The 13221-nt window shown below is 42.7% G+C and overlaps 1 protein-coding gene across 4 annotated transcripts in view; it reads right to left on the reverse strand.

The window, feature by feature from the left end:
- The window catches only part of LOC126334867 (ski oncogene-like), a 599408-nt gene that overhangs the window by 258156 nt on the left and 328031 nt on the right, over positions 1-13221 (reverse strand). For 2 of the 4 annotated variants that reach the window (XM_049997555.1, XM_049997553.1), the window contains exon 2: positions 1605-1721. The exons of the other annotated variants lie outside the window; for them this stretch is intronic. In XM_049997555.1, coding sequence (XP_049853512.1) covers positions 1605-1721 — 117 coding nt within the window. The remainder of the gene's footprint in view (positions 1-1604; positions 1722-13221) is intronic. 4 annotated transcript variants of the gene reach the window in all.

A 13221-nucleotide genomic window follows, 5' to 3' on the forward strand; every position in this document is an offset into this window, starting at 1 on the left:
TACCGTCGTCATTAAGATTTGATCAGTGGAGTAAAAATTCATAACTGGAAGAGGAATCCACCAACGAGATTCAGCATCACCTAAACTGTTCTCAACAGTCGTAGAGAAACACCACGAACGCTTCCGCGGCCGGTATTTACTTCTGTTAAAATGTCAGGACTGAGAGGTCGTGGTCGATGTTGTTGTTGTGGTCTTCAGTACTGAGACTGGTTTGATGCAGCTCTCCATGCTGCTCTATCCTGTGCAAGCTTCTTCATCTCCCAGTACCTACTGCTATCGACCTAGTGGTCGATATATAAAACTATTCACTGAAGGTTTGTCCCTGTCTGTCGAGGACATCTTCAGCGATGAACACTGGCAAGTGCGTAGAATGCGCAAGCGACGCCGAATATAAGAGGCATGTTCTGAAAGTAAGTACCGTTTTGAAATTCCGCCGCGGTCGGCATTTGGCGCATGCGCGCTGTATACCGCATTCCGTTGGCAAGGCACAGACGCAATTAGAGTAATTTGGTGTGTTTACGTCTGTATCTGAAATGCCTCCTCAGACTGACAATCCCGGCGATTGCGAAATACGCATTGTGGTTCCTTTTATTAATGCTAAATGCGTGAAAGCGGCTGAAACTCATCGACAGATCAATGAAAACATTGTGAGCGATGGGATGTATAGAAATGGGTGAGAGCTTTTAAAGATGGTCGTGCGAATGTGCGTAGTGAGAAACGAAGAGGGTGACTTTCAGTCATTATTGACATGTGTTACAGAACATTGATGAAAAAGTGAGAGAGAACAGACACTACGATTTCGACGTTGTGTGATGAATTTCCTAAAGTGCCAAGAATATTGTTGTCTAATCACGCGTCAGATTTCTGCGAGGATGGTATTCGAAATTTGGTTGTAAAACATGGTGCCTTAATATTGGTGGTATTTATGTAGAAAAATAGATTAAAGTACAGGTTTTCATGTAAAAATAAAATTGCTAAGAACAGTCTAGCTGTTTTACTTTTATTTCAATACAGTACTTACTTAAAACAAACAGGCCTCGTACATGGACACTGTGAGCTGGATAGAGGGCACACAATTCGTCACATGATGCAGAATGCGTTAATTGTTTCAACAGTTAATTCCACTCATTGTGAAAAGTCGATGTACGTATTTTATTTCCTCTTCCATCCTGTTAAAATAATTATAGTCTTTACAAATTTCTGCACCATCTCTAAGTAATGGCAATGTACTGTCTTGGCTGAGACTAGTCTCATGACATTCTATTACATGGGCCTCACACTATGAAATATGTTTAGCTGTGGTCGACTTATCAATTTGACCAAAATAACAGTGGCTCTCGTGTTCAATTAAACGAATAAAGGCGATTTACATAATCGATCCAAACAAAGGTCAAAGTTATTATGTAAGGTAAGGACGTAGAATGAAAGTTAAGAGTTGTTGCACTTGTTACAGGTGTGAGTTTGCATAAGAAAAATTAAACGTCAACCACAAAAAATTAAAATAAATTAAAAGAAACAATACGGTTAGTATATGCAAATAACTTGCACTCAATAGAAAACAAAACAAATTAAAACTATAACGAAAAATAAGCAGTGTTGTTCACCTTGTACTTGTAGTGATGCAGCGGCTCATACCAGAATGGTTTGTGTCTTTTACCAAGCCTGCCACTAGCAGCGAGCACGGGATCGAATCCATACTCCGTCGCAGAAGTGGGTTTAAACTGCGAAATAAATAAACAAAATTCTTATAATCCAAACAAAACAACATACAGAATATTTGATGCGATTTCAAATAATTTAAAGAATTAACTCCGGCCGACTATCCATGCTACGTATGCTCCTGGGGGAGGACAGGATTTGGTACATCATTTCGTTCCCCTTTGCTTTTGTTTTTCCTCTGTAATCTTCGTACTTTCAAGTAGCACAACGGAACACATAACAGAAGCAGATTAATAAACCAGAGTTGAAATTAACTATCAACTTCAACTACAGTTTGGTGCTTTATGGCGCGCCCTGAGAGGCAGTAGAAGTGTGACATTACATGAAGACGACTCGTGGACCGATTGGCAATCGTGAGAGAGGGCTCCGACAGCTCGCCGCGGTCAGCCGACCGACTAGGCTCGTGGCCGGACGCCGGATGCAGGGATTTGCCCGGGACCGAGCGTGGGCGGTGGGATGAATGGCGGCGGCGGCTCAGTATGGCAGCTAACGCTGAAGAAATGAAAGACGAATCAAAGAGACAAATTGGTCTGGAGGGCAAAAGCGTTTATTTTTACAATACTTTTTCTGCATTTCAACATAATTCCATTGAACATTCATGCACTTGTTCCAACGGGCTACAAGCTCTTTTATTCCGGCTTCAAAGAACTCTTTACCTTGATGTTTGAACCAATTTCCCACAAACGCTTTCACGTCCTCGTTGTCCTGGAATCTCTTCCCACGTAATGCCTCCTTCAGTGCACCAAACAAATGGAAATCACTAGGTGCTGTATCAGGACTGTAAGGGGGATGAGCCAGTACTTCTCAAGCCCATTTTGTCGATGGTTTCACAGGTTAGTTGAGCAATATGAGAACGTGCGTTGTCTTCCTGGAGAATCACACTTCTACTCTGAGATACACGTCGTCTCTCTCTCACGGCTGGCTTCACCTTGTTTAAAAGCAAATCCGAATCGTATTGACTGTTCATTGTCCGCTGCTCTTCGAGATAATCACAAAAAACTGTACCTTCAGAATCCCAGAACACCGCCAACATGACTTTTCCTGCTGATGCTTGGGTTTTGAATTTTTTCTTTACAAGTGAGTTGGTGTGGTTCCACTCCACATGCTTGGTATTTTTGATTCTGCCTCTTAATAGTGAACCCAAGTTCCATCACAAGTTAAAATTTTGTTGGGGAAGTGCTCACCTTCTCTTTCATAACGTTCCTTTAGCACTGTGCACACTCTCAACCTTGTTTCCTTGTGCAGCCATACTTTGGGTCCCATCTTTCACATGTTTTTGCGGTACTTCAGCTTGTTACAGATAATGTTATGAACTGTACCAGTACTAACTTGAACCTTATCAAATACCATTTTCACAGTCACACGGCGGTCGGCACGAATAACGTCATACATTCGACTTTCAAATGAGGGAGCTGAAACTGCAACTGGTCGGCCAGAACAGTGTTCGTCAGTCACTAAGTCGCGACCATTTTTGAACTGCTTTACACACTCAGATGCATACAACTTTCACCATAAATGTCCGGCAGTTCGTGGACTAGTGGTTAGCGTTGTAGCCTCTGAATCACGGGGTGTTGGGTTCGATTCCCGGCCGGTTTGGGGATTTTCTCTGCCCGGGGACTGGGCGTATGTGCTGTCCTCATCATTTCATCATCATTCTCATCATTCGTGACAGTGGCTCGATTGGACTGTGTAAAGAATTGGACTGTGTACAAATTGGGACTTTGTACGGGCGCTGATGACAGCGCAGTTGAGCGCTCCACAAACCAAACATCATCATTCACCATAAATTTTATAGACATTCTGCAGCATATATTCACTGGTTTCTCGCCTTCAGCAAGTAAAAGACGAATAACAGAACGTTGTTCAACTAATGTGGACGTTTCAAGCGGACTCACCATCTTGAAAAGTATGTTTGAGGTTATAAGCAAAACAATATTGACACATCAGCTGATCAGCCATAAAAGTACCAAACTTGCCCTACTAACAGTTTTTACCCCAGGCCAATTTGTCTCTTTAATTACTGAATGAACATCGTACAAATGTGATACTGTTTTAGACAGTGGTGTGCGTGCGTGCGTGCGTGTGTGTGTGTGTGTGTGTGTGTGTGTGTGTGTGTGTGTGTGTGTGTGTGTGTGTGTCGTGACATTTATTAAAACAAACGAATGTGGATAAGAACTAAAACTGTCGTACACGCATTCACTCAAAAGGCAGTGGTTATTCAGGAGAATGAACTGTAGTTTACATCATGCACTTTCGGACCTGGACCGTTTGCAGTTGACTGTCGTGAACTAATGTGCAGCTAAGTTACCTTTGTTCGCACTTTTTCTGTAGTATTTAATCGTTTTTCATTTGAGTGCGTAATTTACGTGAGACCACCATACGCATACTTGTGAATATTATTGAATGGATATTTATTTGGTTTAAACTATGTTATTAAGTCAACAGAATTTACGAGGGCGTGCTGATAAGTAATGCTTCTGAATTTTTATGTAAACACACATAACGATTTTTTTAAATAAAACGAATCTTTATTAACGTTCTACGTCTTTATTATTTATGCCTACATACATATTTCTCAACATAGTCACCCTGCGATAAACGCATGTCGCCGAACGGGGGAACAGTTAGCTTATATCGTCAGTGTAAATGTTTGACATTGTCGAAGGAGATACAACGTCGCTTCTGCTTGCACCGCTTCATCACTATGAAAGTGAAGTTCTTGAAGGTGTTCTTTAACTTTTGGACACAGAGAAAATGCAAACATTGGAACTGCATGAAGGATGATCGATGACAGTGAACCCAAGGCGTCCGATTTTTGCAGATGTGGTAGCGCTAGTGTGTGGTCTGGCATTGTCACGCTGATATATTATGAAACGGCTAATTCTGAGCACAGCACAGTTACAGTCGAAGGTTGACTATCCAACGTCTTTCAGGAGCAACAAAAATTTGATTTTCAATATTTCATACAGTTTTTGACCAAATTTAAAATTATGTCGTAATCTAATCATTAATATGTATTATCTTATGTTAAAGGTTTAACGCAGTATTAAATTTAGAAGCTGTGTCTACGGCGCGCGAAATTCCAACAAATTTTACAGATTATTTCAAACCTTTACGAAATATATTCTCACTTACAGTCTCCAAAAAATTATGAAAGGAAAAATAAATTTATCGCTTACTACATTTTCGCTGTTCATGCAATGAAACTGCAGCTTCACTCATTCGTAACGCATTTTGCAGAACGTATCCACATGTACTACTGAATGTACTTGCAATACTGTACGACAAATACTTCAAGAGATATGACGCCACAAACACTGAGCTTCGTGAAAAACTAGCTTTTGCTTAAAACGGAGCCTAAATTATCTATACTGTAATCATTCATTGTTTGATACCGATTGTGAGAGCTCTCAGCTAATGCTAACAAACTTTAAACATAATTTCAAATCTTTTCTACACTTTCTTCTCTCTTACATGCTTAGCTCCGAATGTTTAACACATTAATTCATTTGTAAAGTAATCTGGCGTTTGAAATGAAAGTTCGGTTCTTCAATGAATCAAGGGTGGGAGGTTTACCGGGAAACGTACTAACCGCTCACGTAAAGGTGGCCCTTTTGTAGAGACTGCTGGGAGCAAAACCATGCGATCGGCTCGTAATACATTCTCTGCTGGAACAAGCTCCTCTTCTTATTCCTCTTACGACAGTCAGCTTTTATAAAAGAAACGAACAGGTAAAGGGTTAATACGTCGCATAAATGACACTTAAGTTGATGGTGAGTCGCTCGATGGACCAGGTACAGCCACTTCGTTCGTTTTCTTGAATAATAACTACTGTGCACAAACACCGCACACGAACCAACACTATTTTCCCAATGGCTACTTTATTTTATGTTGTTAGGTAGCTAAGGCTGACAATGAGCGTAAACACGCCGTAGCAGCCAGAAGCCATACGAACCTAATCGATCTGTAAAGGGACAACCTTAAAGTGTGCGATTAGTAACCTTGGATATTAACAGTGTTGTGACACCGGCATGTCTGCAGTTGTGCAAATATCGGACCTATGATTATTCTGATTATTTGCTTGTTTCTTTGTTCTCCACTCGCCCCTTTTGTCTGTACCTTAGTAGTCAAACACTGTGTATACATTGCAAGTGGATATAAAGCAACTACAGAACATTATGTAAGATCTGTCGATATACAGGCCTGCCTCCGTAGCTCAGTGGACGCCGGCACGGTAGGTTAGCGCGTTCGGTCAGAGAGCTAGTCGCCTTCTGTAATTAAAAACCGAGTAATGTTTTAAACGTTAGGCTTTCATAGACGCCATGTGACGTCCGCAGAGAACCGTTGTCCTTGTAGAAGAAAGACAACGAAAAAAAGAAGGAAGAAAGAAAAACTGGTAGCGTGTGGTGTAGCTGCTATGTGGAGATCCCAGATTCGATTCCGGGTATTGCCAAGATTCTTTCCTTGATGGGAGGACTGTAAGGGGTGCACTCAGCCTCGTGGTCCCAACTGTATAGCACTTGAATGAGAAGTAGCAGCTCCAAGGTCTAGAAAGCCGACAACGGCCGAGACAGCGGTGTGCTAACCGTCATACCCCTCCACACTGCTTCCAAATGTGTGTAGCTTACAGACACCAATCATCTCAGTAACAAAACTATTTTCTCTTGGAATGCCACCTCTCGTTATCCTATATCACCAATTGCGAATTTCGAGGTGCACGTACTAAATCATTTATTGCAAGTTATGAAAAGTTGCACTCTCACATCACTGCCTCCCGCGATACCTGACACACCTTTGTCTCCCATTACGAGTGTAAATTACTACCAGCAGAGGTATTCCTACTGCAGGGCGAGATATTTTGCGTAAAACCGTATACGATATCTTGTGCTGATTGCCCCCAAGGTACGAAAAAATAAAATATAGATTTGCACACCACAGTACTGTGGATAGTCATTAATTAAACGACAATGAAGAAGAAAAATGAAGTGAAAAAGACAGATTGGGAGTTAAGTACGAATGCTTGCTACTGATCCAAATAACAAGAAGCTGGAGGCTTCTGAGAGCAGTAATCTGAGGGAGGCCGCAGTGAATCTTAGTTCACATCTTTGGCATCGCTGTGCTGCCTGGATAATGGGGATCCGCTAGTGTCGGCGCGCATCGCGTATGTTTTATTCACGACGGAAGTGCGGTTTCTTATCCGTCATTTTTTTATGTTTCCTCCGCAGTCGGCAGAGGCGCAGCAAACTGCGGCACATGGAGCGTCCGTGGAAGAAATGGCTTCTCGTCTGTATTGTTGTGCTCATGGAATGGAAACACATCTTTTCCTCCCATTACCGAACAGTTATGTGTTTTCACCAGTGTTGCTCTATCCTTTTGCATTGGGTCAAGAAGAAGGTGCACTGAGGTACACCAAGGGTTTACTCAGATTGTAACATCCATAAGGTTGTAAAATAATGTACAGGAATAGTTACAGCAAATTTATCAGAAAAATTCACAATTTCTACCTTTGTGTTAATTCCCTACAGATTCACGTTTCAGTTTGAAATATTTTTGGTATCTCACAATAAGTGAAAAATTCCCTCTCCACAAAATTCGTCGCCCAAGAGTTTTGGAACATAATTACAAAAAACAACTTATGACATTCTACTTATTTAGACATTACCTTCCACAAAACATACTCTAAGACAAAAGAACCGACACACTCCGAAGAAATTATCTGAATGAAATGGAAATTAGTAGTTGTCATGTACATGCACAGACAAATATATGATTAAATTTTCAGAAAAATTGGATGATTTATTCAAGATAAAGAGCTTTACAAATCTAATAATCAGTAACGTTTTGATCCACCTCTGGCCCTTATGCGAGCAGATATTTGGTTTGACACTGATTGATACAGTTTTAGATTTCCTCCTGAGGGATATCGCGTCACATTCTGTCCAACTGCTGTGATAAATCGTCAAAACCCCGAGATGGTTGGAGGGCCCTGTCTATAAAGCTTCAAACATTCTCAGTTGGGTAGAGATCCGGCGACCTTTCTGGCCAAGGTGGGGTTTGGCAAGCAAGAAGACAAGCAGTAGGAAACTTGCGCCGTGTGCGTGCGGGCATTATCTTGCTGAAATGTAATCCCAGAACCGCTTGCCGTGACGGGCAACTGAACACGGCGTAAAGTATCGTCGACATACCGCTGTGCTGTAAGGGTGTCGCAAATTACAACCAAAGACGACCTGTTATGAAAAGAAATGGCACCCTCGACCAGCACTCCTGCCTCTCGGCCCTTATGACGGGCAACAGTAAGGTTGGCATCCCACCGCTATCCAGAGCATCCCCACACGGTGTGCGGACATTTGCCACGGTTTTACCTGCTCCGGAGGGTTGGGTCTCTTGTCTCCCCCTCTTCCTCCTTCTCATCACCAGCCTCCCGACCCACAGTAGAGGTACTTACTGAGCCTTTCCCCTGGTTTACTTAACATAGGACCAGTATCTCTATGTATTTTCCGCAACATTTCTAGAGAGAGTTTCATTGTGGAAACTATTAAATGCATCTCGCATTGAAATCCGCATCAAATTTCGAGCCTCAGTAGTAAAACTTCGCCAATCTTGGAGATTTTGCACTCGTCTAAATTATACGTGCCTTTTTCGGTGCTCCTGCAGCAGCCTTCTGTCGTGTTTTGTGTACCATGGGGAATCAGTTCCGTATGTTATTAATTTATTTGGTATGAATCTCTCGAGTGCTGTTGATACTATTTATTTGAACTTAAGCCACATATGGTCTTCATTTACATAGTTTGAAAGGATTGGAGACTGTCCCTTAGAAAGTAGTCAACCGAATTTACAGTTGCTTTTATAAATAGATATATTTCGCGTTTAGTTTTGGTGAATTTCTCTGTTACTGAATTGAACCTCGCTACGACTTTGTGTTCACGAATCCCTGTATCCGTCGTGATGCTCAGGATTATTTGTGGCTAAGAGGTCAAGTGTGTTTTCGTAACCATTTACAATTTGAATGGCCTCGTGAATTAATTGTTAAAAATACTTTTTAGAAACGCATTTAGAACAATTACTGAAGTTGTTTTCTATCTACAATAGGGTCTGAAAACGTATTTTTGTCAACATACGGAAGGTAGATTCAAGTCGCTGCCAACTATAATTGTATGAGTAGGGTACCTATTTGTGATGAGACTCGAGTTTTGTTTGAAATGTTCAGCAACTGTTTTATCTGAGACCGGAGGTCGGTAAAAGGAGCCAGTTATTAATTTATTCCGGTTGTCTAATATAACCCCTGCCCATACTAAGTCACAGGAAGTACTTGCTTCAATGTCGCTTGTGAGCTGGAACACACATTACATTATTTTTTCTTAAGTTGTGCTTCTTGTTTCTGTTGTTGTGGAGATCATTACAATTACGGCTTTTCCCTCCAAAACCTAGGATGCTTTCTCTGTGACCCTATAAATACCAGAGCTGGACAATGTAGAATAACAACGTACATTACAAGCATAGCATTCTGTATTATTTCCTTTCCTTATTTCTAACATTTTAAAACTGTATGTCGAATTTAGATGACATGTCAATCATAGATGTTATTAATTCTGTTTATGAACGTACTTTCAGTCACGTTTTGAACATTGTCCCGCTACGCTTTATTAACTAACGTTTCGTCGGAAGGGATATCGCATTTTAGAGAGTAAATTAATATGGAGTATGTCGTTCTTCTTTTCGAACATTCACATACCCATTTCTTCTTTCCTTATCGTTTTTTGAGCATTCAGTTGCAGTAATTAAAGTAGGCACAAATGCAGTGATCAGTAAGCGTGAAAGGAAGCTACCGTACAGAGAGAGGGATCTGTATTTATTCTTGGCAAAACTAATTAAATACTGACATAATCGTCGGAATTGCTTTCGTTTCCCAATAGTTATAAATATTTCGATTTCGGAGAAGAAGCTCTGTATTTCGCCAAGATGTCGAAGAAGATGGTCCCTTGCGTACTGGTTGTATCGAGTAAGGTGTGGGGACGACGGTTTGAAAGCGGACAGTAGAAGGGCGTCCCTTACCTGAGCGATCGCTACTCAAGCTACCTGGAGAAGGGGGAAATGTGGCAAATGACCGGCGTGACAAAAGTCCGGCATTCTCCCCACACACGTCTTCCCTGGTCATCGGGGCTCAATTCGAGGCGAGAGTCCTCAACGAAGACAATTCCACTCTAATCAACGAGATTCCAGACTGAAAACGCGTGAAGGTTTAACAGATTTATATTTTTGAACATTTAAAGCAAGTTGCCAACTTTGCAGCACTCTGAAGTCTTATCAAGATGCGATACTCCAATTTTGAATGGACTGAGCTATATCGTTTCGGCTCTTCAGGGGCGTGCTACGGTACAGTGACCCAAGACTTCAGTGTGTAGCAGTTCTGCAGGCACGACCCAACAAACACAAACAAAAAAAGAAGAAAACACTTTGCAGTATTTGGACGGAGCACCTGTTAGTAGCCTTCAGAGAAAATTCGACTTCATAGACGGACTATGAAAAGCAACTACTCCATGTTTAGAACGTACCGTTTCTTTCACACCACCCGACGCAAGCACAGCGAGCCTCTGCAACAATAAATGTCCTATTCATGACCTTTTTACGGACACTTCCTGTGACCAGGGCGTGACTGCATCCGCGCATTACTTCGCAGCGCGCTCTTCCCCCTCGACGCTACACGCGGCGCCTCGGGAACAAAGCACACGGCAGTGTCGGAGTGGCCGGCGCGCATGCGCGGCGCGGCGCGACGCGGGCTGCGGCGGCAGCCCCGGGCAGGGCTGGGTGCACGCAGGTGCCGGCGCTGGCTGTGCAAGTGGGTCACCGGGTGCCGCCTCCCCACCCTATCGACCAGCAGCGCAGCGCCGCGACGCCCGTATTGATTGCGGAGGGCGACGCCTGCCGCCGACGCAGACGCCGCTGCATCTTAGGTCGCGGTTGCCGGGCGCAGCAGCCCACGCACGCGCCCCGTGCCTCGGCGCCGCGGAACGGGTAGCACCGTGTCAACCGCTCGCTTGTAAGTTGAGCCCCAGCAAGACTACAGGTCTCAGCGGAACTTCTACTACGTTTTACACAGGATGTGCTGCATAACTAAGCCTCCCATAAAATATAATTATAGTTGGTGTCCGCCCCCGGTAGCAGAATGGTCAGCGCGACAGAATGTCAATCCTAAGGGCCCGCGTTCGATTCCCGGCTGGGTCGGAGATTTTCTCCGCTCACGGACTTGGGGGTTGTGTTATCATCATCATTTCATCCCCATCGACGCGCAAGTCGCCGAAGTGGCATCAAATCGAAAGACTTGCACCCAGCGAATGGTCTACCCGAAGGGAGGCCGTAGTCACACGACATTTACATTTGATCAAGGTAAAGCTGTCATCATCCCGAAGTTTGGTTTGGTCACCACAAGGCATGGTTCTATTGGAGGTGGTATGCCGTTACCATCCTCTGACCGCCGAACCGACATACCCAGCCAGTTATAGCGGGACGTACAGTTTAGTGTGGAATCCGGAACACGGCGCTACTCGGGATTTTTCACATTAACAAACAATGCCAAAAATGAAAAAAACTGACATACAAAAAACCTTAGAACGACACATATTTATCTAGAATCGGCCGCGCTACGAATAATCCGTGTGAGTGAAAGAACACGCCTATAAGAAGACACACAGAGGAACTATTTTTATGTTTCAGGTCCATTATGCAGCTTTTAAGTTCGGGAGCTACGACATAAAAGCAAAGTAAAGTTGTCATAACCCCAAACATTCCTTTGAACACTGTTGTTGTTGTTGTGGTCTTCAGTCCTGAGACTGGTTTGATGCAGCTCTACATGCTACTCTATCCTCTGCAAGCTTCTTCATCTCCCAGTACCTACTGCAACCTACATCGTTCTGAATCTGCTTACTGTATTCATCTCTTGGTCTCCCTCTACGATTTTTACCCTCCAAGCTGCCCTTCAATACTAAATTGGTGATCCCCCGATGCCTCAGAACATGTCCTACCAACCGATCCCTTCTTCTGGTCAAGTTGTGCCACAAACTTCTCTTCTTCCCAACCCTATTCAATACTTCCTCATTAGTTATGTGATCTACCCACCTAATCTTCAGCATTCTTCTGTAGCACCACATTTCGAAAGCTTCTATTCTCTTCTTGTCCAAACTATTTATTGTCCTCGTTTCACTTCCGTACATGGCTACACTCCATACAAATACTTTCAGAAACGACTTCCTGACACTTAAATCTATACTCGATGTTAACAAATTTCTCTTCTTCAGAAACGCTTTCCTTGCCATTGCCGGTCTACATTTTATATCTTCTCTACTTCGATCATCATCAGTTATTTTGCTCCCCAAATACCAAAACTCCTTTACTACTTTAAGAGTCTCATTTCCTAATCTAATTCCCTCAGCATCTCCCGACTTAGTTCGACTACAGTCCATTATCCTCCTTTTGCTTTTGTTGATGTTCATCTTATATCCTCGTTTCAAGACACTGTCCATTCCATTCAACTGCTCTTCCAAGTCCTTTGCTGTCTCTGACAGAATTACAATGTCATCGGCGAACCTCAAAGTTTTTATTTCTTCTCCATGGATTTTAATACCTACTCCGAATTTTTCTTTTGTTTCCTTTACTGCTTGCTCAATATACAGATTGAATAACATCGGGGATAGGCTACAACCCTGTCTCACTCCCTTCCCAACCACTGCTTCCCTTTCATGCCCCTTGACTCTTATAACTTCCATCTGGTTTCTGTTCAAATTGTTAATAACCTTTCGCTCCCTGTATTTTACCCCTACCACCTTCAGAATTTGAAAGACAGTATTCCAGTCAACATTGTCAAAAGCTTTCTGTAAGTCTACAAATGCTAGAAACGTAGGTTTGCCTTTCCTTAATCTATTTTCTAAGATAAGTCGTAAAGTCAGTATTGCCTCACGTGTTCCAGTATTTCTACGGAATCCAAACTGATCTTCCCCGAGGTCGGCTTCTACTAGTTCTTCCATTCGTCTGTAAAGAACTCGTGTTAGTATTTTGCAGCTGTGACTTATTAAACTGATTGTTCGGTAATTTTCACACCTGTCAACACCTGCTTTCTTTGGGATTGGAATTATTATATTCTTCTTGAAGTCTGAGGGTATTTCGCCTGTTTCATACATCTTGCTCACCAGATTGTTGAGTTTTGTCAGGACTGGCTCTCCCAAGGCTGTCAGTAGTTCTAATGGAATGTTGTTTACTCTCGGAGCTTTGTTTCGAATCAGGTCTTTCAGTGCTCTGTCAAACTCTTCACGCAGTATCGTATCTCCCATTTGATCTTCATCTACATCCTCTACCATTTCCATAATATTGTCCTCAAGTACATCGCCCTTGTATAGATAGACCCTCTATATACTCCTTCCACCTTTCTGCTTTCCCTTCTTTGCTTAGAACTGGGTTTCCATCTGAGCTCTTGATGTTCATATAAGTGGTTCTCTTATCTCCAAAGGTCTC

Source organism: Schistocerca gregaria, chromosome 2 (genome assembly GCF_023897955.1).
Source record: "Schistocerca gregaria isolate iqSchGreg1 chromosome 2, iqSchGreg1.2, whole genome shotgun sequence".
In the NCBI taxonomy this organism is placed as follows: Eukaryota; Metazoa; Arthropoda; class Insecta; order Orthoptera; family Acrididae; genus Schistocerca; species Schistocerca gregaria.